General features: G+C 39.0%; 2 protein-coding genes across 6 annotated transcripts in view; one reads left to right on the top strand and one right to left on the bottom strand.

Annotated features, from left to right (window-relative positions):
• Positions 1-158: 158 nt before the first annotated feature.
• On the bottom strand, positions 159-20,321 carry ap1g1 (adaptor related protein complex 1 subunit gamma 1). The gene is made up of 23 exons (XM_004543103.6): positions 20,177-20,321; positions 12,977-13,180; positions 12,753-12,877; positions 12,373-12,514; positions 12,093-12,189; positions 11,048-11,124; positions 8,810-8,905; positions 7,978-8,058; positions 7,793-7,891; positions 7,658-7,713; positions 7,451-7,564; positions 7,209-7,349; positions 6,729-6,783; positions 6,498-6,620; positions 6,213-6,302; positions 5,990-6,114; positions 5,557-5,661; positions 5,261-5,402; positions 4,905-5,031; positions 4,394-4,498; positions 4,061-4,221; positions 3,047-3,145; positions 159-2,933 (listed from the first exon to the last, which is right to left on the bottom strand). Exons 2-23 carry the CDS (start codon positions 13,175-13,177, stop codon positions 2,832-2,834), a joined length of 2,463 nt encoding a protein of 820 aa, XP_004543160.1. The 5' UTR covers positions 13,178-13,180; positions 20,177-20,321; the 3' UTR covers positions 159-2,831.
• Positions 20,318-24,760, top strand: part of znf821 (zinc finger protein 821) — a 19,224-nt gene continuing 14,781 nt past the window's right edge. Inside the window, exon 1 of one of the 5 annotated variants that reach the window (XM_004543100.4) lies at positions 20,318-20,443. In XM_004543100.4, coding sequence (XP_004543157.1) covers positions 20,440-20,443 — 4 coding nt within the window. In that variant the 5' untranslated portion in view covers positions 20,318-20,439. Of the gene's footprint in view, positions 20,485-22,183; positions 22,717-24,760 lie in introns of those variants that run through there. The other 4 variants (XM_004543099.4, XM_004543098.4, XM_004543097.4 and 1 more) reach the window with 4 other exon arrangements.

The raw sequence follows: 24,760 nt of genomic DNA, 5'->3' as shown, positions 1-24,760 counted from the left end.
GTGTTTGAGGGGCAGAGAAGCAGATGGAGCAGGGTGCCATTTCTGCTGCTGCCTCTGTGCAGCACTGTGCTTAGGTTTCTCAGTAGTACATCACCCATACAACATCTGTTAGGACAGATTTAACCCTTTTTTCCCCCAACATCCAAAAAAAAAAAAAAGGAACCCCATCATGTGGCCCAATGACTCAAAGTATCATCGTAAAAGAAAAGACGACATCATGAATGAAGCATGACAAATAGTAAATCATCAGCATGTCAATTGCATCCTTCTTAAGGTTCTTTTTGTACATATATGCATACAATTATACTTTCTAGCTAATCTTTTTAAGTCTTCATGTGGGTTTTATTTAATCTGATCAGCGTTCGTTTTACAACTATATACAATGTACAGGCAGCAGATCAAATACCTTTTACAATGAATGAGTGATGATACAGGGAAGTCTTAATAGACTAATGTTGACTAGATCTATTTAGACAATATACATTGTGAATAATTGGAATTTTCTTTTAGAAAATGGCATCTAAAAAAAAAAAAGGATGAAAGATAGTACAAGAGACAAAAATTGTAAAAGCCCTCAATATGTACAGAAAAAAAGCCAATATAGCATTTGTCAACAACAGAAAAGAAGGAAAAAAGTTAAACTGAAATTATTTTCTCCATATACACATATCATAGCTCAAAAATATTTCCAAAGCTAATAGTCTCTCTGATTTGGTCACAGAAGTTAGAAGACAGTGAAGCATAGTGAAAATAATTACACAGCCTGATGAAGATATCAGCACAGCATCGTCACAGGGCTGCTAAGGTTAAGTAATGAGATGCACAAACTACTGTTAGTTTCTCTCATGCAGATGCTCCCCCTGGATTCTAACTCGTGACTAAGCAAGATGTCAATCTACTGCCACTGAAGGTTAACAGAAAGAAAGAGCATTGTGAGGTATTAAGGTTACCGTCCCCAACAGCATGGTCAGAATTCTGATTTGGAGAGGACGAGAGCAAAGAAATCATACTCCAATCATCAAACAAACAGTCACCAAAGAAGAACCTGTCCCAGTATGTGATTCAAAGTCACATTTTAATTTTTGTTGACTTAAAAGGGGGCGTTGTAGTGATATTTGTACATTAATAGTTTGCAAAAAACACCTGAAACCTCGATGCCAGCTTAAGAAAAGTTTACATCTATTAGCTGCCATTATCTTTGTTTTTGTTTGTTTAGTCATCATCATCCATCAGGTATTTTAATGGGGGGGGGAAAAAAAATCTGCCACACTGTAAAGAAACAACCAAGAAGATTAAAATACATATGTGTCAAAACTAGAAAAACATTACTGCTGACATCCTCGTGAGCTCATGAGACTGATTTGGGGGTGACTGATTTTTAACTCGTCATTAGACTAAGCAGTGAAAAGGCTAAATCAAATCAAGTGACATACCCATTCTAATCCACCGGGACCATTTACCCCCTCAGATTGAAAACAGGACCATCACACAAGCAGACTTACAAACAAAGCTCATACAGAACTCAATAAATTCAGGGGCTTTTATCTAGCTAAGTCAGAAAGGCACATCACTTTGATATCAGGCATAAATTAAGTCAAATTACTGCAGAGATAAACAGACTTTCACACAAATAGTGCCAGTAAGATGAGCATCCCCATCAAAGAAGACATGAAAAAAAAGAATTAAGGGGAAATAAAAGCATTCAGTGCATGTAACTACATTCATAACAAGCTTAATTTACATGTATGTGCATGGTGACCACGTTCAACCAGGGTAAATAAATCTGAAATGTAACTCATCTAGACTCGGGACACAGATGCAGGAAGAGTTTAAAAACACAAACTTATTATCAGATCAATTTTTAGGCCTGGATTATATCCACTCTAACGAATGAACACCCTCAGACGAAGCAAAGCAATGAACAGTTGAATGTTTTACGTTGATCTAAAAGCTGCTGCTTTACTACAGATGAGATAAGAGCTGAGTAGGTTCTATGAAATTAGCCACAGGTGATCAAAGTGAGCATCTTGGATCTGTTTGTTCTTAATGTGACAAACTAACGCAGACGATTCCCTATAGAAACATAGGATAAAGAGGCCTACAGTCAGAGTCGGAAAAGACGAAGTCCAGGTGTGATTGTGATCCTAACGATGCTCAAACATGCTTTAAGCAAATTAATGTAATTCAAAATGAATACAACTCTGACAAGTTATATCACTCATGATGTGGCGGATCAAAAACGAGGTTACCCAACAAGTGTGTGACTGCACTGAATAGACCTTTCAAAGCTTTTTTTTTCCTGCTGCCTTTGTAGGATTGAAGGTTCATAGGTAAAACACCCAAATGCAAAGCCAATCATAAGTATCAAGGGAGCAGGGTTTCCACTTGCAAGTCCAAATAAAACTATGGTTACTGCAGTGCTTATTAGTGGGCAACACTTTTCTTCTACAGTGACTAGAGAAGTAAAGTGTACCACCGTGAATGGTGTGCATGTGTGCTTTTGTGGGTGATGTCGGTGCCGGGCAAAGGGTGTGTGTGAGAGAAACATACTAATCAAAGAGATCAGGAAACCAATTAAGAAAAACAAATAAGAAAAGTTCATTGATTGATATGTTTACCCAATTATTCGTGTGATGTCAATAGTCAATAGGGTCTTCGTAACATCTGCATTTTTCTCCTGTATTCAATGCTTTGCTGCTCCCCATGCAACTTGAGGGCAGCTGTCTGCACTGATGTCACGGGGGGCCGTTGGAAGAAAGGTGGGAGGTGAAAGGAAAATCGTTTTCATAGTTCCCTTGCTTGGGGCTTTTGAGAGCAACAGGAGCAGCTCATCACTGCCAGGACTGAGGGGGGAAGTTATTAACCTCAGCCAGGTCTTGCACAGCCGAGCCTTTGTGGGTGTACGTCAGCTTGATCCTCATTCGTAGTTGTTGCTGAAATTTGGGAGGGGTGGATGGATTTATAAAAAAGGAAACTCCTCATGAGGACAAAAAGAAAAAACAAAAACAAATATGTATTCATTACAATCTGAGAAAAAGAAACTCACCTTCTGTGGGTTGAGTACTCTGATGACCTGTGTGACAGTTCCCTGGTTAAGTGTTGGGACGACATTACTGCTAGGGGAAAGGAGCTGCAGCTGGAATGTCTGACAAACAGAGAGGGGACGGCGAGTTAGATGAAAATTTAATGATACCACAGAAGAATTGGGGTCATAAGAGCAGCTTAAAATACGGACACTAGACAGCAACTGATCGATGGTCACTCGAAGCCACTCATCACCACTTTATCAAATTTATTCATTAGATAAAATGACTGTAAAATATTCCATGGCACATATGCAAGGTGGGTGGTCAACTTACACCCACTAGGCCCCCCCTTTGCAGTATGCGGGCAGAAACCCTGGTTTTATTTAAATCAACATAACCGGATATTACTTTAAGACTACAAAAACAAGAGCGCATAGTGAGACTTCACTTAAATTACACTCATAGGAACGTCAACATTAGAATATAAAAACTGTACATTTCCCCATGAAACTAACAGTATTGTTTTAAAAGCCCATTACTATGGAAAAATACTATTTGAAGAGTTGAGAAGTTTGAAGATAAATCAGGTAAACAAGAGACCACAGGGCAGTTACTAAAGATCCAGTAACAGCAACAGTTACCACAACATAAATATTAATTAAAGTACTAACAGCAATGTGTCATGTGATCTGAAAAAAATAAGCATTCCTGCATTAAATAATAATTAAACACAACTAGTTGAGAGTACTGCGGATAACAGAGAAAAACAGCATACCAAAGACACTGCAAGTCTATTAATAATTAATTCCCACTAGCACTGACTGCTCAGTGTTTCCAGCTTACAGATCCAATATTTACAACATTCATGCAGGTTCAGCCTACAGAACAAGCACATTATTGGCACTGTGAGTTACTGAATAAGCCTAATGTCAGTGGAAATCCATTTACATAATGGAGCTAAATGAAAACGAACACTGTCGTGATTAGGAATTAACTACACTTTCGTCACATAATACCCGTGTTGGGCTGCTCACCTTTGGTACTGCAGCCTGAAAAACAAAATCGGTCATGTCTGCTTCTGTCGAGTTGGATGCGTGGATAGTGATAACCGCGATGTTGGGGTTGGGGTTAGCTCTCTCAAATGTAAAGTCTATTTTCAGGCCATTCTTGTTGTACGCCGTCATAGGAGGGATACCTATACAGAGAGGAGCAGATGATTAAAAAATGTAGATGTTACAGTACTAACGCTTCACAGGTTGGGTAAGTCCAGAAAAAAAAAATGACCAAGTGCTGTATTATGTAAGGATTGTGTCATAAAATTGTGTATATGTGGCAGTGGATGGTCAAGGTGAGAAACATACTCTCACCTGCAGCTGCAATGTCATTAAAGAGGGGCGGTGAGGTGAGGCCATCCAAGAGGAAAGCGGGTTGGGAAGAGGGCACTGAGGTTGCAGGAGCAGGGGCTGGACCGCCTGGGAAGGAGGAAGCAACATACGAGGGTTTAAGAGGACATGGACACAGAATGATGATATGCAGAGATTACTGATGTGTCATTTTCAAGGGGTTTAAGGGGGCATTGCAGCATTACTGAGCATGTGTTGTGTTCAGAATTAACATGATTATTATTATTATCCAGTCACACAATCACAGAAAAATCATAACTTTAGAAACATAGCTGGAATAAAAGTGGCAAGTGAGAATGCTGATATACATGGTCCAACATTTTGGGTATCTGCTTTACTTTTCAAGTACTGCTGTAATCACTGCAAGTGCAATTTCTAGTTCATTAAGCAAAAAGTCAAACTCAAGTTTTATAGCAGGCTCTTAAAAAAATAAATAAATAAAAGGTGTAATAAATGTGTAAACAGAGTACTCTACCACTAAGTGAGAGGTCACCCAGTAGATCAAGCAGCTCTCCTCCTGCTGAAGCTGGCTTAGTGGGCACCGTGGTCTGAATTACCGGCACCACATCGTTACCACCCAGCAAGTCTAATAAATCATTAGCCTGTGGAATGGGGACAAGACATTAACATGATAAGTACATGTATACCATTTTTAATGATACTACAAAAATAAAATACTCATCAACAGACTTAAATGAAGCTGGTTCTAAATTCAATAAAAATATGGTTTCTTAAAGAAACTTAAGACAAATATATCTATCCTGTTAATTGTTCATTTGACTACAGACGTGTGTTTTTCGTGATAATATAAAGGCTGAAAACAGTTCTTACCTGGTTGGTTGGCTGGGTGACGGGTGGTGGATGTTTTGCTTCCACAACAGACGGCTCAGCCTCCCCATTAGTCTGTACAATCTCTGTGGGGCCATTAGAAGCAGTTTTCTCCATAATGGGCATTCGCTCTAAGAGAGCTGGCCTATTGTCAGGGAACAAACAAGGACAAAAGACAGACCAAACTCAACCACTTGAGCTTTTTTTTTTTCCCTTTTCTTTCCCCGCCCTTAAATCTACTCAGTGCTACAATGTGCCCGTCACAGATATGAGTAATTTCCTAGTAAAGTAGTTTCAACCTCATATGGTCGTATTTCTTGAAAAGCGCATTGTACTCCACAGCTCTCTGCTGAAGCTCCACATCGATGCTACTGCCATATATCGAGACCACCTTCTTGATTCGACTGAAACAAAAAGTGAAGGTAGAGCTGGTTATTACACAAACTTTATTTCTTACTTCATTTTATTATTATTTTCAAAACATGGATTGTTTTTCAAACACACTCGAGCTTAAAAAGTGAGACACAAGTGCTTTATGTATTATGACGCTATGTCTTGTTATTTCTTATTACCAATAATAAACACTCATATATTTAGGGCCCACTGAAAACCCCTTCAAACTGTCTCAAAGGAAATGCTGCACTGAATAACACATGTAACCATCTTAAGATCATGTGACAGTAAGTCAAAAGAAAGACTTAGCCACTGTAAGTTTAAAAAGCCATTACTCACTTTACACTAGTGAAGCGAGTAGACAGCTTCATGATAGCTGTAAGGGCGTAACCCCGGGTCACAGGTGTGGACAGGTTGGACACCAGGAGGCCTTCCAGCACGTCCAGAACCTCATCCTCAGTCACCTTTGTTCAAAAAGAAAAGAGGAAAACAGAAAATCTCATGAGCAGGTTATATCATCTTAAATCTTGTTTTTGTATATGCTCTTGAGATGTTTGTGTACCTGGATTGGCTCCTCCTCTTCACACTGCCCAGACACAAGCAGGTCCCCATACTCTCCTATGCACCAGGATGCTACCTGCACTAGAGGTTGCTACACAACACAGAAATAGAAATCACCCTCTCACACTAGTTTGAAATACCAAAGTTTTGTTATGTAATACATTCTATTAATGTATGCTACAAAAAAATTAATAAATAAAAAATATGGAGACATCACAAATCTAAGCATGACCCAAACAAGAAATGCTGCGAGAACTTGCAGGTTGCTACAAACACGGAGACGAACCTGTGAGATGTCATCCAGCAGAGCTTTGTAAAGTCTCTGTACTGTGTAGGCGTGCATCTCCACGCTGTTTGTGATGAGCTGGATGAGGTTAGGAACGGAGTCGTCTCGCACGTAGCTCCCTGCCTGGAAGGATGAGCAGAAACATCAATGAGAAACGCGAACAAACTACTAGTGAACTAAACAACAATCAAAGGACTTTTTAGGGATTAGAGTTTTGTGTATTTTACTTACGGTTGTCAGGACTCTCATAATGGTGTCTATGTGCCATCTTTTTGAAGGAGCATATCTGTAAGATAAACAATACACCCATTAGGCCCAGCAATGGACTAAAAATGTAAATGTATTAAATTCAGAAGAGCGTCGACTGCTAGGAGATAAATGCTGTCAGAGAATAAAGGTGTCAACAAAGTCTGTCAGACGATGGATCACTCATTGTATCATCATACAGCATTTCTGTGCTGGCCATAAAAAGAAAGATATATACTAGATTTTCTAATTCATATAGATACATTTAACTTGTACCAAGTAGTACCAAACCAGAACCTTTCATGCTTAAAGTACAGAAAACACACACAAAAAAACAGAAAGTGAAACCCAGAAAACTTTAACAACCTTGAACATGACAAGGTCAGCCAGCATGTGTTTTACACTTCAACAAAGTAGCAGTGGCTAAACTTGTAAAGTGTGGTGAAGTCTGTATCAGTGTCATACTTCTCAGCAGCTAGAAACACTCCTGATGCACAGTCTGCTTTGAATTCAGGGTCACAGGAGTCCAGGAAGTAGAGCAGCTCTTTCATCATGCCTCTAATGTTGTTGCCGTTCACAAGCGCAAAGCTCAGTTCCATTGCACGTCTACACAGTAATGAAAAACAGACGAGGGTCAGAAAAAAAAAAAGGCAAAAAACCCCCAAAACAGCATGACATGTTAAGTTATGTGTAGCACCGTGAATCACCTCTTGATGGACACGTCCAGGTCTTTTAAACAATCCACAATGGTGCTCCGATGTCTCTGCACTGCATTGTGGTCCGTTTGTACGGTCTTTAGTAGAGATGTCAATGCCACATATCTGAAGTTGATTAAAGAAATGTCGACAGGTTTTAATCAAACTTTAGATAAAATCGATGGCTTCAAGGTGAAATACTCCAGGCAATTTATTTACCTTATATTTTTGTCATTGTTAAGAAGGAAGCGACCTAATATGTTAATGGCCAAGACCTGTAAGAAAGAAACAAGCATTCAGATGAGTTAAAATTTTCAAAAAGATTCTCATAACCTTTTCCTAAAATGAACTCACCCTCAGTCCACTTTCAGACTTGATGTCCATTATAGTCAGTACAGTCTCGTACAGGATTGCATTGCCTACATTTTTACTCGTCTCTGTGTTTGTAGCAACCTGCAAGTATACAGACCGTGGATTTGTCAGAACAACACTTAATATGTGAGGACTTAAATCTAAGCAATATTTTTTCCAATTCCAACCTGCGCAAGAATGTCATTCATTGCTTCACTGGAGTCGTCATCACCCTTGCCTAAAATTCGCAGTAGTCTCAATATCCGCACCTAAGAAAAAGAAGAAGCAGCAGTCCTGTCAAATGTGATTTACTTTATTGTTACTCACAAGCCGCTCCTTGCTTGCTGCCATTTTCTCTCAACAGCCAATCATTGGCAGCAACTCAATGCATCTGTGGTCAAGACAACCTGCTGAAATTCATACCAAGTGTGAGAATGAGGAAGAAATAACTATAAACCTGCTTGCTGGTGCCAGCCAGGCAGAGTATTTTAGCAACTGCTCTACTCAGATTTCCCCACACAAATTTCCCAAGGATTTACAGAGAAAGATTTTTTTAAAACTGAAAATCCAGTGAGCTACAATTCTCTAGGTAAAAACGTCTTGCTGATACCAGAGTTCAGAGGAGAATGGCCAGACATGTCAGGCAACAGTAATTCAAATAACCACTTGTTTCAGATACCAAGTACACCAATGACCTCTGAATATGTCAAACCTTGAAGCAGATGGGCTACAGAAGCAAGACAAAGACAAACAAAAAAACAAAAACAAACACAAAAAAAAAAACACCAGGGGAGGGAATCCTAACAGGATTCCCTCATTTTTGCTGGCCACGCCCGTCCCTTTATGACCACGCTCACGTTGTTGAATATGTCCAATGAAGAATTAAGACAGTTCTGAAGTCAAAAGAGCTCCAACCTGATACTAGCCAGGTGTACCTAATAAAGAGTGCAGTGAGTCTAAATTCTAATGATGGTTAACTGTTGTACCGGGTAATTGTATAATGAAAAAAGTGAGATTTACCTGCAGGAAAGGGTCACTTATGCCTGACACATCATGCTCAGGAGAGTATCCAGACATTATTAGGTTCTTCAGGATTCTCACCAACTGTGGAACAAGCTACAAAAAACAAAAACGAGAAGAGGTGTCACAATATTTTGTTAAACTCTCTGAAATATGATTCTTTCAATCATTAATGTGTGTAACACTACTATTAATGTTTGAAGTTAACGATTTCTCAGTTAAAGCAGCAAGTTCTTATGCAATGCAAAAGGGGTTGGGATTCTTGTTTATTGATGCAGAGCAATATGGTTAAAACGTGTGTGACTAATTGAGATTGTGAAATCAAAAACTTGACTGTACAAATGTATTGGGTTAGAACATCTGGCTTCGAGAGAAAAAGAAACTCTGCATACACACTGCTATGATTTTGAGCATGGCTAAGCAAAGAGTAGTAGCACTAGTTTAAATTAATTCTAACATAAAGTGCATTAAAGCAGGAAACTTCCCATCACATTAATATCATCTATCCTACATAGTTTCAGTTTTTCAGGGCTTTAAAAACAAACAAAAAACAACTGGCCATCAAAGCATGACAGTTTGGGAAATAGTTTGGCATCTTACACAGCACTAAATCAGAAAACTGGGTACCATTTTCAACCATGCCTATTAGTGTAATAGGGATGGGATACATTTACTTTTGTGTTTCACTGGAGGGAAGCCAGAACTTAAATTGATGTGCAGGAAGAACTAAAATTTGTGCAAGAGGCAAAAAACTGCTTCACAGGGAAACTCGAAATTAGCACTACACGGGCAGCTTACAACACCAACTGTACAGTGATAGCCAAAACCAACAGAGGCGGTTAAGCCAACTTCAAGTCGGCAGACAGCAAAGTTAACTAGCAGTAGCTGGCTCTCCTGACTTGGTGTTCTTAGTAAGGTGAAGAGCATAAGAACTGAGGGCTGACTGTGATGACAGTTTGGTATCACTGATCTGCCGTGAATAAAGGTATCTTCAGCCAGGACATGTGGCGGTGTGATATCCCATACTTTGTGTGTTTTACCTCATTCGTATCCTTTAAGGAACAGAAGTTATATAGACAAAAATTTGTTTAGCAGTACAGTGCATGCAAGCCCAGTTGTTGTATATTCTTAAAAATTAAGGTGAGAAGCTTGCAGCATGTAAATAACAGTTAACAGTTCTGAGATGACAGAAGAACTTTTTGCTTTCCAATTTTATTTTCATGCTGCTTTGCTACATCAAGCTTTCCAGGCCATTTCACTTGACAAGATCTTTTTTTGCAGAAGGTACGACAAGAAAAAAGCAAATCCAAATCAGAGTAGGATATTAAAAGGAAATTTTAAATAGAAGACTGAGTTTGTCCTTAACATGACATCCCAGTGCAACTTTTGCCAAACTCTTTCTCAAAAGTCAAAAATAGCTAAGAAAGTTACTGATGTCACAAAATAAGCTTCCAAGCCTTTTCACAGTGATATTTAGTGAAAACATTGTTCACTGGTGACAACACCCGTGGCAATTACGTGGAAACACACCAACCTGACTGCCTCTAAATAGACACTGATCAAATGAGTGGCTTATTTGGCAAAAAAATTCAAAAACATTCAAAACAATAGTGAGAAATGTATCTGACAAATGGACCAAGAACTCTTTATAAGATTCAAAAACACCGACAGTAATGATCACCGTACAAGTTAAAGAAATTAAAAGATTTCTAAATTAAAACACAACATGACATTACTGAACACAAATCTGATTACATTTGAGGTGACTGTGAGGAGTGATTACTATTTACAGCATGCACCAGCTATGAGATCAGAATGTACTCTTACCTTCTCATTCTAACACAATGCAGGAATTGTAACAAAGACAAATGACAGAAAAAATATGAGGTAGATGTTAGGGAGGGGAAAACTGGAAATCATTCACTTTCAGAGAGCTTAAAAATAATGTTCAGATCATGAGCATGAGGAGTGAGGTCTCTGGCATAGTTTTGTTACACCTAGAGAGGGAAAGGTACAGTTGGTAGCAGTTGAAATACAAGAGGAAAAGACAGTGGTAGGAGATAAAAAGACTAAGACATACTCTGAATGTCGAGGAAACCTCTCAAACAGTTAAAATGCTTATCTAGCTTAGCTACAACAAAAGAAAAAGTGTAGGCAAAGGAAGAATGAAATGTGACGTAGGCCTTAAGACAAGTGCATAAGTAACTTCTTTAAGGTCCTTTAAAAAATAATCTGTACCTTTCTGAAGTGGGCCAGCATGTCAGGACTTCTTTCACACATCTCAGTGAGGAGGACAACTGATGTATGGAGAACACCTGGGGGACCAAACGATGACAGGATGACACCACTTTCAAGGAAAATGCTAGCGTGAGTTGTTTTGCTCTATGAATCACCCATTTGTTACTACAAAAAACAAAACAAATCAGTATTTAAACACTTTGATGGACAGTGAGCAGTCACACAGAGACTCAAGTCAGAAAAATATGCCATATATGGTAACTGTAACAGGTGACAGCACCATGCCTCTGACTTGAATATATCCAACAGGCTAATCATTCCCTTGTGACCTTATATTATTGCTACAAGGCTGAAAACTAATCTTAAGGACATCAGTGGAAAGCAGTGGCAGCTGTGTTTTCAAGCCACACAGTTGTAAATATGTCACATTATAAAAATAAATGTTGAAAGTTAGAAACTTGGTCACATTATCGATTTGACTGGGTGCTGGCAACATTCAGACACATGGTCTGTTAACGATATGCATGATTGTGGTTGCATAGGAAAGTCCACAGTACCAATACCTGACATTGCTTTGTGTATGTAGAAATCTATCTTGCAATACAGAGCAGTAACTTATAAAATAAAAATACAACTGCATAATGAGAAGCAAACATTACTGCACTGCCACAAAATGTTAAGAACAACTTATTTTATCTGTCCTCGGGATTCCCATACACTTGTTTGCCATACACCTACGGGTCATTTTTGACCCGAGGACAACACAAGGGTTAGAAAAACAACAACAACAACAAAAAAAGCCAAAACAACTTTTCCTTTGATATATCCTCTGTATGCTATAACACACAAGCCCCTGGAGTATCTGACAGACTCATTAATTCCACCACCCTCTGCAAAGGACGACAGAGAAAGGGCATCAGCTGCCCAGCTGTTATGAACAGACCAATATGAGTGGCAGGAAAGAGGACACACTCCGTTTTTGTGCAGGACAACCGCATTTCCCCATGAGCCAGCAACTGCATCCCGACAAACCATTTACACTTACCGTGGTTCTTCTCGCTCAGCAGGTTTTTTGTTGCTGGAAGGAACATTTCCATGAGTTCTGGGACCTTCCTGATGACATGTACGGCGCACAATGCCGCCTGTAGACAAATATACAAATATTTAAATAAGATATGCTGAAGCCGTTCACACAATCTCTCCTTTTTTTTTTTAAGTGTTGGGTGTGGTGTTAAGTGCTCAGCACACATACCTACCTTTCACCCCCAACACATTAATAAAGTAGTAGTAGTAGATAATTAAAACATGACAAGAGTAAAGCTCACCTTTTTCCTTAAGTAGGAGTTGGACGTTTTAAGCAGCTTCTCGACCTCTCCTGCCAGGTCACGACACATTTCTGAAGAACCCATGCAGCCTAAAGTACACAACGCCAGGCCCTGGACATACTGTGTGCTGTGATTCAAATCACTGGTGTGGGAGAAGAGAGTCAAATAAGTCACGGAAACAAAGAGTCACTTTATATGCTATACCAGAGAGGAGCATATGAATACTTCACAATCTTATGAAGACTATGAAGAAGTCGATGAAGAAGGTTTTCAACTGTGTTCAGGGGACCATAAACTCATATTTTAAGTACTGGACTAAAAAATTTATTTTTTTTTAAATTTAAGTGTGCGTGTCTTAACCCAGTGTAGCCTCCACTTACTTCTTAATGCAATTTGTCATTAGGAGATGGACATCCTGCCTCTCGTCCAAAAGCAGCATAGCTCCCAAATAACCTATTCGTTTGTCAGTGAACTTCTGGGATGCAATCAGCTTCAGACACTCCAACTAAAAGGAAAAAAACCGCATCATCAAACTATTCAGAGGTGCAAACTTAAAACTCCTTTGTATACATACTGCCCCCCCCCCCAACATAACCAAACATACCTGTCCAAAGTGCGCTGGGTAGCCCAACATGTGCATATAAAGCAACTTTGCGACATTTCTGCAACGGTACGTATTGTCTTCCTCTCTAAAGGACGAGCGGATAGCAGCACACTCTTTCTGGATCATCTCACGCTCCTCTGCCTGGGTCCGTGCTGTCCGGATAGTCCGGATCAGCTCCCGCAGTCTGATCGGAGCTGGCATTCTCTGGAAAACACAAAGAAAGGAAACCAGTTGGCATCAGGACAGACTTCACTAATGGAGAAAAGCTACAATTCTGAAATTTAAGACAAATATAGAACTCTCCAGTCTGCAGCATGGTATGTCACTTTTTTTACCTAAAATATGACAACGTATACTAGAAACCAAGAAAGGGTTTTAGCTGCTGTGCATGTAGGCAGAAATGTAGGTTTTACAGGTACCAATCAACAGTCTAGACTTCACTTCCTAAAATGTTCGCTGAAACTACAATCATAAATTTTACTTGGGTAGCAAGAATAACAAAAGGATTTTATGTTTTTAGGAATAAAAAGTATTTGTCAGTTTTCCAGTAAAACAGACTAATTAAAAAAAATCCATGTTGTGTAAGATTTGACTTTAGGTGGAAACTGTCTCTTTTGTTTAGATCTTTTAAAAAAAATAAAAGTGCAAAGGCAAAGAAGAAATGGTGAAATTCAACCCTTGCACACAGAAGCTTCTAAGCAAACACAAGCTACAGAAAGATGTTTAAATATTTATGAAGGCACATGCTTGCTTGAAAATCAACTTTTATGTGTTTGCATCTACCGATTACCCGAAACTACACTTTACCAAAACAGATCCAAGAGCTACAAAGATGAAAACATGAATTTCAAACTGCATGTTAAATGAACTCTTCGATGAGGCAAATCTAGCACTAATATGAATATTACAAGAAAGCTGTGAGCCAATTCAACAAACCTCGGGGAAGCTTTTGCCATCCTCTAGAGGAAACTCACCCGGATATTATCCATACTTTATCAAGTCTACTTTCATTTTATACAAGCACAGAACACCGTTTCGTTGGCAGGGTCTGAGATTTTTTTAACATGTTAGGAGAGAGCTATTCCGGTCTGTACCAGTGAGTAAATTATCTTAAATGACCGGGGTTTAATGATTACTACAGCACAGAGACTGAGAGCAAAGTCAGTTAAATTTATTTAATATGCAGCCCAGCAAATGTCAGGTTGTTGGAGCAGACGGGAGGCTTGCAAAATATGCTCAGCCAAATTGAATTTAACACAATAACATTTTAGAGAATATTTAAGTTAAAAACCAAGTTTTTAACTAGGTTTATTCAGGTAATTTAACTAATGACCACACATTTCTAACATCCACCTTAATTTTAACTGTCAAATAAACTGGAAAGTTATTAATTGTGGTGTTTTACTGAGCAATAGGTACATTTTGTCTCCCATCTAATGGAAAGCTTTTATGTAGTAGGATGCAGGACATAATTAAGCTGCTACTGCAACAGAAATGATGGTAATTACTTGATGAGCAAAGCCATAACTCTATCCAACTCCAGCTATGCAGTGCTGAAGTGGGAACATAATGCACTCTGACATATGAACCAGAGCAAAGAGCTGATGGCCTAGCAGATCCACAACATTTTTCAGGAACAATCTCACGTATTGGTTGTGTTGCACACAAACAGTGACTTCGCCACAGTTCCATACAATTTATACCAGCACTGAGGGCATGAGTAATGCAATATTCCACATACAATACGTGTTGCCAGAGGCATGCACTGAGGCACCACTCCTGTTTTTCAGACATAACCTTCACATCAGCACTGGTTCAGGAGAAGTTGTCAAAATCTGGAAAAAAGAAATCTGAGTTTTTCCTTCTTTTGCTCCAAAGTTTTTTTCAAGACAAACTCATTTTCCTCACGGTCTCTTTGAAAGCCTCATTCAAACTGATACAACATTTCCCTCAGTATAATCTGTAAACAAACTTCTGTACAGATACAATATTATACTAAAAAAAAACAAACAAACAAACAAACAAAAAACCCACATGATCGTAAATTCGTGTTTTCAACCCTGAAGCTACAGAAACAGAGGTGCATGACCGGCCAAAACACAAAAGGACGGTTCGCGCCAGCAGATGACGTCACTTTTGGTGTGCACCGCTGTTGCAGAAGGTGAGAACAGCAAGTTTAATGAGCCTGTCAGTCCTCTAAATGTGCGACTGCATCGATTAGTGCTTTATAAAATAATGTCTACGACCTTAACCGAGTAGCATACAGTAAAAAGATGGTTAGAAGTCACAGGCTTTCCTTGGTTTTATTGTCTAGATCAGCGATTCCCAAAGTGTGGACCAGGGACCGCTGCTAGGCTGTGAAGGCACTGCAGGTGGACTGCAGTATAAGTAAGTGAATTAATTTAAGTTGCACTTAAGTTTGTGTCCAAGTGGTAGGTTTGTCACACATTGGCCTGCATATGACTGGTTAGCATTACCAATTTACAGCCAACACCCTTTCGCTTGTTTTTGAAGATTTGAGATCGGCTGGTTTTTAAGTGGGCCACAGCACTCTTGACTTTGGAAATAGCTGATCTTGATAAGCACAAGGATTTTAATAACATTCACAAAACAAAAATGATTATATTTTTGTTTCATAAACAATCTCATACTAGCAGGAAAAAAAGAAGTTTTATAAAACAGTGACACACAGTAATTTAACATATTTTTTTATTCATTTTGTAGTCAAGAGAGAATTTATCCCTCAGAGGCAATTACTGCTGTCACGATAAATATTTGCTTTTGAGTTTTTGACTTTTGTCCTCCTCAAACATCTTAATGAACCATAAGTGACACTGTATGAAACAAGAAAAACAGATCAACCGTGTGGCTCTATTAAATCATTACACGAACACATAATGAAATCAAGCCTCTGATTTATCCACAACAGCTCTGTCATGTCTTATGGAAATCATATGTTGTCAGTGTAACAAGAAATGTACAATCTCTGACTGTTTAGAACAGGCTTTTATGTAACCAAATACAAACTTTACATCTGTCTACAATATACCTGATTACATTGGCCAGTATTCAGCAGAAGCTAGATTTTTTTCATCTGAATGAATAAAGAGGGGCGGAAAAAACTCCTTAACATTTCGTTATTAACGCTAACACTTGTGGGATCAAAGGAAATCCTCTGAAATTATGCCAGTCTGAAGGAAATAAGGACACACACACACACACACACACACACACACACACCACACACACACACACACACACACACACACACACACACACACACACACACACACACACACACACACACACGAGGAATGAGAACATCCTTTGCTGAGTAAGGTGGTGGCTTGTGGACAATCTAAGAATTCACTTTGATCAAAGAAGAATAGGAAGGGTGGTCGGGCAAGGCCACACTTTAATAAAGCCAGAGACTTACTGTTCATCTTAACACCGTTTAAATTACCTGCACTGAATGGACCCAGTGTTGGGCTCCATTAATCATGGCTCCCCGACTCTTGCTGTGCTCATAATCAAATGTGTACACATTAAAGAACGTAAATCCAGCCACTGCTGAGAGCTGATTAAATTACAGTTTCACATTCTTGCAGTTGCAAAACAGCAGCACATTCTTCTACAAACAAAATATCAATTTTAATTGCAAATTACTGACATTGCCTTCAGATGAACAGTGTAGTTTGCCTTCTCATCCACAGATGAATGTGAAACTGCGGTGGGGAAGCAAGCTTGTTCAACACTTGTCGAGCGACAGCTTTTAGTTCACTTTATTGTTCCTCACTACAAAGACCAAATTTTGTAAAATTGTTTCTGTTCTTATCAAAGGTTTTTGGCCTTAAATGAGTTTCGGGAGGCTTAATTCACTAAACAACACTTTGTTTTTTCCTTTATCAAATAACCAGAAATAACAAGAAAATGGAGCAACTTCTATTTTGTAAGGCAACAACCCCTCAAAGGCCCATTTCGAGCTAGGATAAACCCTGATAATATTTATATACAAGAAGAACAGCTGTTATACTGCATCCAGATTGCTTTGGACATTTTTACACTCCTCAGACCATATAAAAGCCTAACACTATGAGTTATCGCATGCATCTGCTGACATGTTTTGCATACACTGAAACATTCATAGAAGAGCTAACCCAAATCTGTTTTCAAAGAGCCTGACAACCAGCAACAGGTTAAAAAGCACGTAACACTTCCCAATTACCACAGGGAGCAGTCCCCCTGTCGAGACACAAAGAACCACTTTTTTTTTTTGTGGTTTTAGATTATATTCCTAAATGCCACAAGCACTGTATGGGTAGAAATAGAAAGCATGATGTAACATCCATTTATGCTGTCTTTTTTCCCTTTTTTAAAGAACTGCACATTTAAAGTAGACAAAAAGGTCAGACAGCTCCAAAAAGAACCATATACAGAGCTGTGACTGGCAAACTTTGGCAGACTGCATAGGGTTTTTGTTTTTTTTCTTCCTCTCACCATTCAGCTAGACATCAAGACGTTCTAAATTAAATAATACCAACACAGACTATTCTACTGCTTCTTTTATAACCAACTATAGATGCTCGGCTTTACAGAGCTACAAATAACTAAACACTGAAGTTCAAACGTGAGTATCAGCTTTGACATGGATTACATTTACACCTTGGTTCCTATGTGCACATTCAAATGTTGAGTACCGTACTTGTGTATGGGGAAGAAGCACTCGTAATAGTCAAAATATTCTGTCGGGTGTTTTACATGTACTCACTCCAGACCTTTATGGTTTTCCAGATTTTGTTTTCCTCTCTTAGCAAACATGCAGAGATCAGACAGATCAAAAAGCCTGCCGATTTCTACATCTATGTGCAACTGCAAATAGTCATTTTACTGTTGCAGCTACCACGCCTTTCTTCTACCACTTAAAAAATCTTAACCTGCTGAAGACAACACTGAAAATAGAGAAATTGCTTTTTTTTGACTGAGGATCAAAAGAGCCATCAAAGAGCCAATAATGAGATCAACTTTAAGTTCAGAGACTCTGAAGGTACACAGGAGATCTACAAAGGTCTGTGTGTGCCTTCACCATCAGTTGGAGTCAGTTAAGCTAAGCACTTCTTAATTTAGCTTTGTCAGCCTGCAAATTGACAAAGCCTGCTGGAAACTAGCCCTGCTTAGAACGGGTCTTTGGTAAGCTTTTCCTGCTCAAAACTAATCAGAGGCAAAATGTGCAACAACCCCAATGCTAAAATGAGGAGGAAAAAAGACAAAATAACAAATGGCATTTACAGTACCTTATTTATCACTAAGTTTGTGCGGCTATTTACTTAGGGTAAAACCATAAAGACTAATCAGTTTCTGTCCAAACAAGATACAGAGACAGTGCTAACTCACTCAGTACTTAGGTTGGCCAAATGACATTGATGTGGAGTCAAAATGAATCCTAAACTGGAAACCAAACCAAAAGATCTTAAATAGCCCTGAGGCAAAGCCTGGAGCTATCTGATTTCACATTGTGTGGGGCACTGATATACAGACACAGTGATCATGTTAAGTTGTTTCAGTGCTGTGTGATTAATGCACGCTAACCCTGCTTATAATGCACCTGCTCGAGTACATTTTATGCAGGGCATCACTGCCATTAGAGGTAAAGGTTAAATGTTTTTAATTAAGGTCATAACTGCATGTTTCAAGCACAACATTATGCGCCGTTCTATAATAATGCATCCTGGCTATTCCTTTGCTACAACTAAATATGACTTTTTATCATTAACTCTCACCTAACTACAGCTAATAACAATAATAATAATCTACCCCATATAACAGACAATACATGTGAACAGAAAAGGTAATGCAGGACAACATACTGCATATTTAGTTTTATAAAGTGAAGCCAGTAGGAACTGAATATGGCTGGAATCTACAGTACTGCGTGTGACTTGACTGTGAGGAAAGTAAAATTATACATTTAACAGGTTGATTTTCATTAGGCCTTCAAACGTATCAGTACAGTTGGTCCGGAATCCCTCGAAAGCCCACGTCAAGCATACAGATAAAGTAAACTGCGCGTCAAAGGCGTTGCAATACACTTGGCTTGTAGTTTATCAAGACTGGTTTTGTGTGTCGGTGCCACAAACAGTGGACCTGAAGAGCTTACTTCGACCTAAGCTTGTGGAGGCGTAATTTACAGCTCCTGTCAAAACCCGTAGAGAAATCACCCATACTGTACGTCACCTCATTTGCTCACTTCCTACTTGCACCTGACTTCCTTAACACTTACATGTAAAGTGATCCTGGAAAATGAATTAAACTCGGACGTTGATAACGCAGTTATAAAAACAAAAAAGCGCGTGTCTAGGTATTTCCTTCTCATTTAACAGCTTGTCAACACTAATTAACCATCTCACGAAACTGGACAAAAACCCAAGTCCACGTCCTCAGAACACCAAGCTAGCTATCGTTAGCTTCCTTGGTATTTCAATTAAACGCTAACTTATGGATTAAACGCTTACAGTTGGTTACATATTAGGAAAGTCTAACTGTATTAATAACCACGCCGTGAAGTGTCACATGTTTAATATGACTTAGAAAACGCAAATCACACCTCTGAAGAGCCAGCTAACAACTAGCTAATTTAGTAGCATCTTAAAAGGACAAGATATCATGATGACACTACAGGAGTAGCTTCATCTTAGCTGGCGCTGTATTACATTAAAGTTTACATCATCAGCTGTATACAATCAGAGGCAGGCCATTACACCTGGCTCTGATCGCCGATTGATCAGGACATAATGCAGTTTAGGCCTTCTTGAGGCATTTGGATTATCAAGCTAACGTAGCCACCTGACCATTAGCTTGCTTCTTCATTACCTTAACCGAATACTCTCTGAATTAAATGCAACTTGTGCCCGCTAGTTAGAAAGACAGGAAATAATACATTGTCACTGCGCGTTGCCTTGATGACTTTGATTTAGTGGACACAGCATACTGCTGAGCTACACATCCCTAGTGCAGCAAGACTATAACTATGCTAAACATGCTAGCTAACTTAGCACAGCCCCGGTGCACTAAGGGCTGCGACTTCCTATGCAGCGCCACAGTGACAGTTGTCAACGTAAATACAGTCAAACCGCGGACAACTACTCACAGGCAAAGCCATTTTCCCAAATTTATGCCGACATATTGTTGCTAGGATGTACTTACTAGCCGTAATGATGCCAGAAAATGACTGGAATCGTCTCTATTAGCAATGGAGGGAGGAACACACTAGACATGCAAAATGGTGGCTACTCCAGCCTCAGCACATCTACCGCAGGCGGAGGGTTACACTGACAGATCGCAAGGGGTTCGCGAAAGAAGAGCTCATGTTTATCATCAGCGTACAGTAACGTTAGCTGTACGGGAGGACTTAATCACAGTCTGTGCCCCTTACTCGAGACTCCTGCCTCATATGTTCACTGGACAACATGGGTAATAGTTGAATTATGTCTTCATTATGATGGGAGATGTAGGTAGGTGACTGTACTCAACCCTTTCTTATCATTTACTAATTGCTGTGTGGCTTGTTCGCTTCCATCGTTCTCACAGTAACTATAATGGGCTAACGTTAGGCTTGTTATCATTAGCCAGCTAGCTGATGTTATCCCGTTGTACTCACTGACTGGATATCTAAATAACAGTGCATAACGTGACGTGCCGTTTGCGTCTGAATGTGTGTCATCTGCCACTTGCCTCACAAAGGCGATTTCATGACCTGACGAGATTATTTTGTTGAGATGGCATATTTTTGCTCGAGCGTGCGGAAGAGTACATTTTCACCCGGTCAATGTGGTGCTGCGGTCAGTTTACTCGTGGCAGTCAGTGATGACGACTACATGCAATGTTATGACATTGACAGTCCAACGGTTTGTAGCGACATCTAGTGTTGACTGTAGGATATGCAGTTAGAAAGAGAGTTGAAAATGAAATTACAAGTGTCATGATCAATTGTAGCACTACTTTTTCTTCCTATTATGGCTAAAGGGAGCACAAAGGTATCACAAACTGTGCGAGAGGCTCAGAAATAGTAAGGCTTTTGTAACAGAAAAATACTCTCAGCTTTGTCAGTGTCCAATCAGTGGAGGCATCTCTGTGCATTTTAGAATAAAAAATATATGCATAATAAAAAGTAAATGTTCATGTATTTTTTTTAATTATTTGAAATAGCACTGTCGCCTCACAGCAAGAAGCTTCTTGGTTTAAATTCAGTCTGAGGCCTTTCTGGATGTTCTTTCCACATCTGTATGGTGGGTTCACTCTCCGAAAACTCTTAACTTCCTCCCACAGGTCAAAGACATGCATGGGGTTAGATTAACTGGTGATCCTAAATTAGTGTGCTAGGGCCTCATTTTCCTATGAGGCCCTAGCACACTCCCTGGACTGCCGCTCTCACATAATTTCATTGTGTAAAACAAAAGACTTATATTGTATAATGTAAGTTACAGAAATACTGAGTGTATATCTGTACTAAACAGAACTGAGTCATTGCAGTTTTCAGTTTAGTTTTTTGTTTGTTGTAAATCTAAAGATGTGCTATTTATTTGTTGCATACTGTACTTTTCTTTTTTAAATTTGGTTGTCCAGAATCACTCTAGAAGGCTTCTGTATGTTGTCAGTTTCTTCATTTGGCCATACAGCAGGAAAAAAAGTTTACTTTGTCACTGTGACAGGATGCAGCATCCCGTTGTATGTTGTGTTTGTACTCTTTGTCTAATGGCAACATGAACTCAAAAGTGTAACTGACTTATCAAATGTGTAAGTGCAAAATAATTGCTTGAACATTAATTTCCCCTTTCTATTTAATAACAATATTCATAATACAAGAATATGATTAGAACAATAATTTAACCTAAGAATATGATTTGACACATTAATCCTTCAAGGTCCTTTCAGATTATGGGTTTGTTTTTATGTTTTATTTATCTATCTATTTATTCATTTATTTTCGGTAGATTTCAGATGCGTGGGTGAGTTCTTATGATAGTGTTTATTGGGGATGTGATGTGCTGAGTAGTCCTTGGATGGATATTTATTAGTTATTAGTTGAGGTGTCATTGTCAGGTTATAGTTACAGAGCTTATGAAGTTAAATAGGAATCATTGCTTCGTCAAAACCGCCCACAGAAATTTACTTACTTTAAATTGATATTTGAACATGGTCGGGTTTTTTTCTCCCACACGACCTGAATGCAGCATAGTATCTTTCACTTGAACTCCCCTGCGTCCCTACACATCCCACAATGCTGTTCGACGTTAGCTTCATTCCTTTTACGTTTAGATATCAGCTGAGCTCGTGCTGCGCTGCAGTTGTGCGCGGGTGCCAGCGGATCGGGATCGGAGCAGCTCGGAGCTGCTCGGAGTCTCTCTGTCCGGGCTTGGACATCGTCTTAACCCGATAATCGGCTGAAGAAGGGGCTTTTAAAAAAGACAACAACAAAAAAGACCGCAAGAATGTGACTCTTAAATGTGCCCGTTTTTTTTTATTTTTTAATCTCCGAAAACGACCCAGTTTCTGATCTAAACGATTTGATTTTTTTATATTATTATTTTCTTCATCATCTGCTCCCTCTGAACATACTTGGACCGTCCGGGGTTAGGATATTCTTTTTTTCTTTTCTTTTTTTCAATTTTTCCAACCGGTTTGGGCAGTAATATGTCCAGGCGAAAACAGACCAACCCCTTCAAAGTTAACTGTAGGTATTTCAGGTATTGTCTCTCTTACTATTTCACGAGTTTTATTGATGACACTTGCGCTATCCGTGTATACTTGGGTCGGTTGACATGATCACGCTGCGAGGCAAGCATTGTGAGTTTTCTCTCTCTCCGTGTGTGTTTGTTTGTTTGTTTTATCTATATTTGTAGGATATAAACATCGTAACTAATGCTATTTGTGTTGCCAGACAGCTTTTAAAGAACCAGGAATTAGGCAAAAGGCAGTTTGGGGTTCAAAAGTTGTTTTTTGTTTTTATTTATTTATTTTTTGAGGTAGAGGTAGGTTAGGGTTAGCACTTTAATTGTGATGGTTAATGTGAGGGTAAGGGGTTAGGGAGTATTTTAACTCTATGAAGATTGTCCAAAAAGATATGCATGTGTATCATAGTTTAAAAATGCAGTCCCAGGACACCTACTGTTGCAGGAACTACCACAGAATTAGTTTTGAGTATTTTGGCAGGTGCTTTTGTGCATGTGTTGAGTTTTGGGTTTGTTTGTTTTTTCATGGGTGGAAGTTGGATTTTGTGAGGTGGCTGTAAGTGTGATTGGTCCACATAGAGCCAATGCAAAGAGTGGTAACTTCCTTATCAGAATTCTTTGATTATTTGATAAACAAACATGTATTTTAAGTTTGAGTAAATCAACCCCCATTTACCAAGACTACTGGGTTTTTTTGGGGTTTTTTAAATATTACAGTCCTGGTGACTTTTCTTTGTATTGAAGGTAAAAACCTTTTTGGAATGTGCCAAAATGTGTATATTTGGGAACAGGTTTTGCCAAAATAACAGATAAAGCCATGAAATGTGGCAGGTTTGTAGTTGATGCCAAGCTGGTAAACTTGTGTGATCCAGCCCATGAGCCCTATAACTAGAGACCATCTTGCAGTGGGATCACACAAGTTGTGACACATGCCAGAATACTGACATTTAGACTCATTAGTACTAAGTATTCAGCACTCATGAGTTGGACCACACCCATCTTCTGACTTAACTGTTATTTCGCTGAAGAATACAGTTATGTAATGTTTTGTGTCAGCGCCTTACAGCTTTTGTGACATTACTGCACTGGAAAAATTTGCCCACAGACACATATACAAACAACTGTCAGCATTTTCGAAATTCAGTTTGAGGTATCTCTATGGTACATTTTACCATGATGACACACACAGAATCACAAGTAGAAACCAATAATAGCTACTCTATCATGCTTGGTAATAATGCAGTAATAACCATGCATACTTAATGCCAGCGTGTTGACGGGTGATGCAGCCACTTTGATCCAATCTTAGTGCGGTCCCACTTGACCACAGTTATTATTTACAGGTATATGAAAACAAAAGAAACGGGCATAAAATGGGCAATAAATGCAGTGAGAGCAAGCTCAGGTCAGATGCACTCAACAGACTAGAAAATCAATAGTGACCATCTTGCAAGGTTTTTCCAGCATAATTTTAGTGTTTACCACACCACAGAAAAACCACTCGCACAGTGATAAAACTATCAGTCAGTTTTTATGTAGGGTTAAATTTAGTCTTTAACCCGACTCGCTTTTTCATTTATCAGTTGTTTAAAAATAACTAAGATATGTAAGATACCCAATACTCTCACCTTACCTGTATGTGGCGTCATCCCCAAAAGGCCAATTTTGAGCCAGGAAAAACCTTGTCTGGTGATCAGAAGGCATTACTACACTTTAATGCAAATACTCGCCGCACCACACACAATCTCAAACTCGGCCTCATTTAGATCTCATCTGTAAAGTTTTGTGTGTGTGTGATTAGTACTGTTGTTGGCACTGTCTTTCACTTCAGTTCAATTTTATTTATACAGTGCCAAATCACAACAACAAGCTACCCACAGACAGACAAACACCTGCCAAAGTACTCACACACATACAGGTACACAAGCTTATAACAATGCAAGCTACACTATTGCAGCATGTAATGACAAATAACTGAATGTGTTACATAATATGTGAAAGAGCACACTCCTGGTACATTTTTAAAAATAATTTAAGTAGCCACTATCACTTGTATTTT

This window comes from Maylandia zebra, linkage group LG1, assembly GCF_041146795.1.
Source record: "Maylandia zebra isolate NMK-2024a linkage group LG1, Mzebra_GT3a, whole genome shotgun sequence".
Lineage (NCBI taxonomy): Eukaryota > Metazoa > Chordata > Actinopteri > Cichliformes > Cichlidae > Maylandia > Maylandia zebra.
The sequence above is the reverse complement of the archived record's forward strand: the minus strand, read 5'-3'. Positions and strand labels throughout refer to the sequence as shown.

Coding starts and splice junctions, on each gene's coding strand:
- ap1g1 (XM_004543103.6), bottom strand. CDS start 13,177: ATGCCAGCTCCGATCAGACTGCGGGAGCTGATCCGGACTATCCGGACA. Junction 11,125..12,092: donor GCTGAGCGAGAAGAACCACG/GTAAGTGTAAAT, acceptor TTGGTCCCCCAG/GTGTTCTCCATACATCAGTT. Junction 8,906..11,047: donor TGCTGGCCCACTTCAGAAAG/GTACAGATTATT, acceptor TGTTTTTTGTAG/CTTGTTCCACAGTTGGTGAG.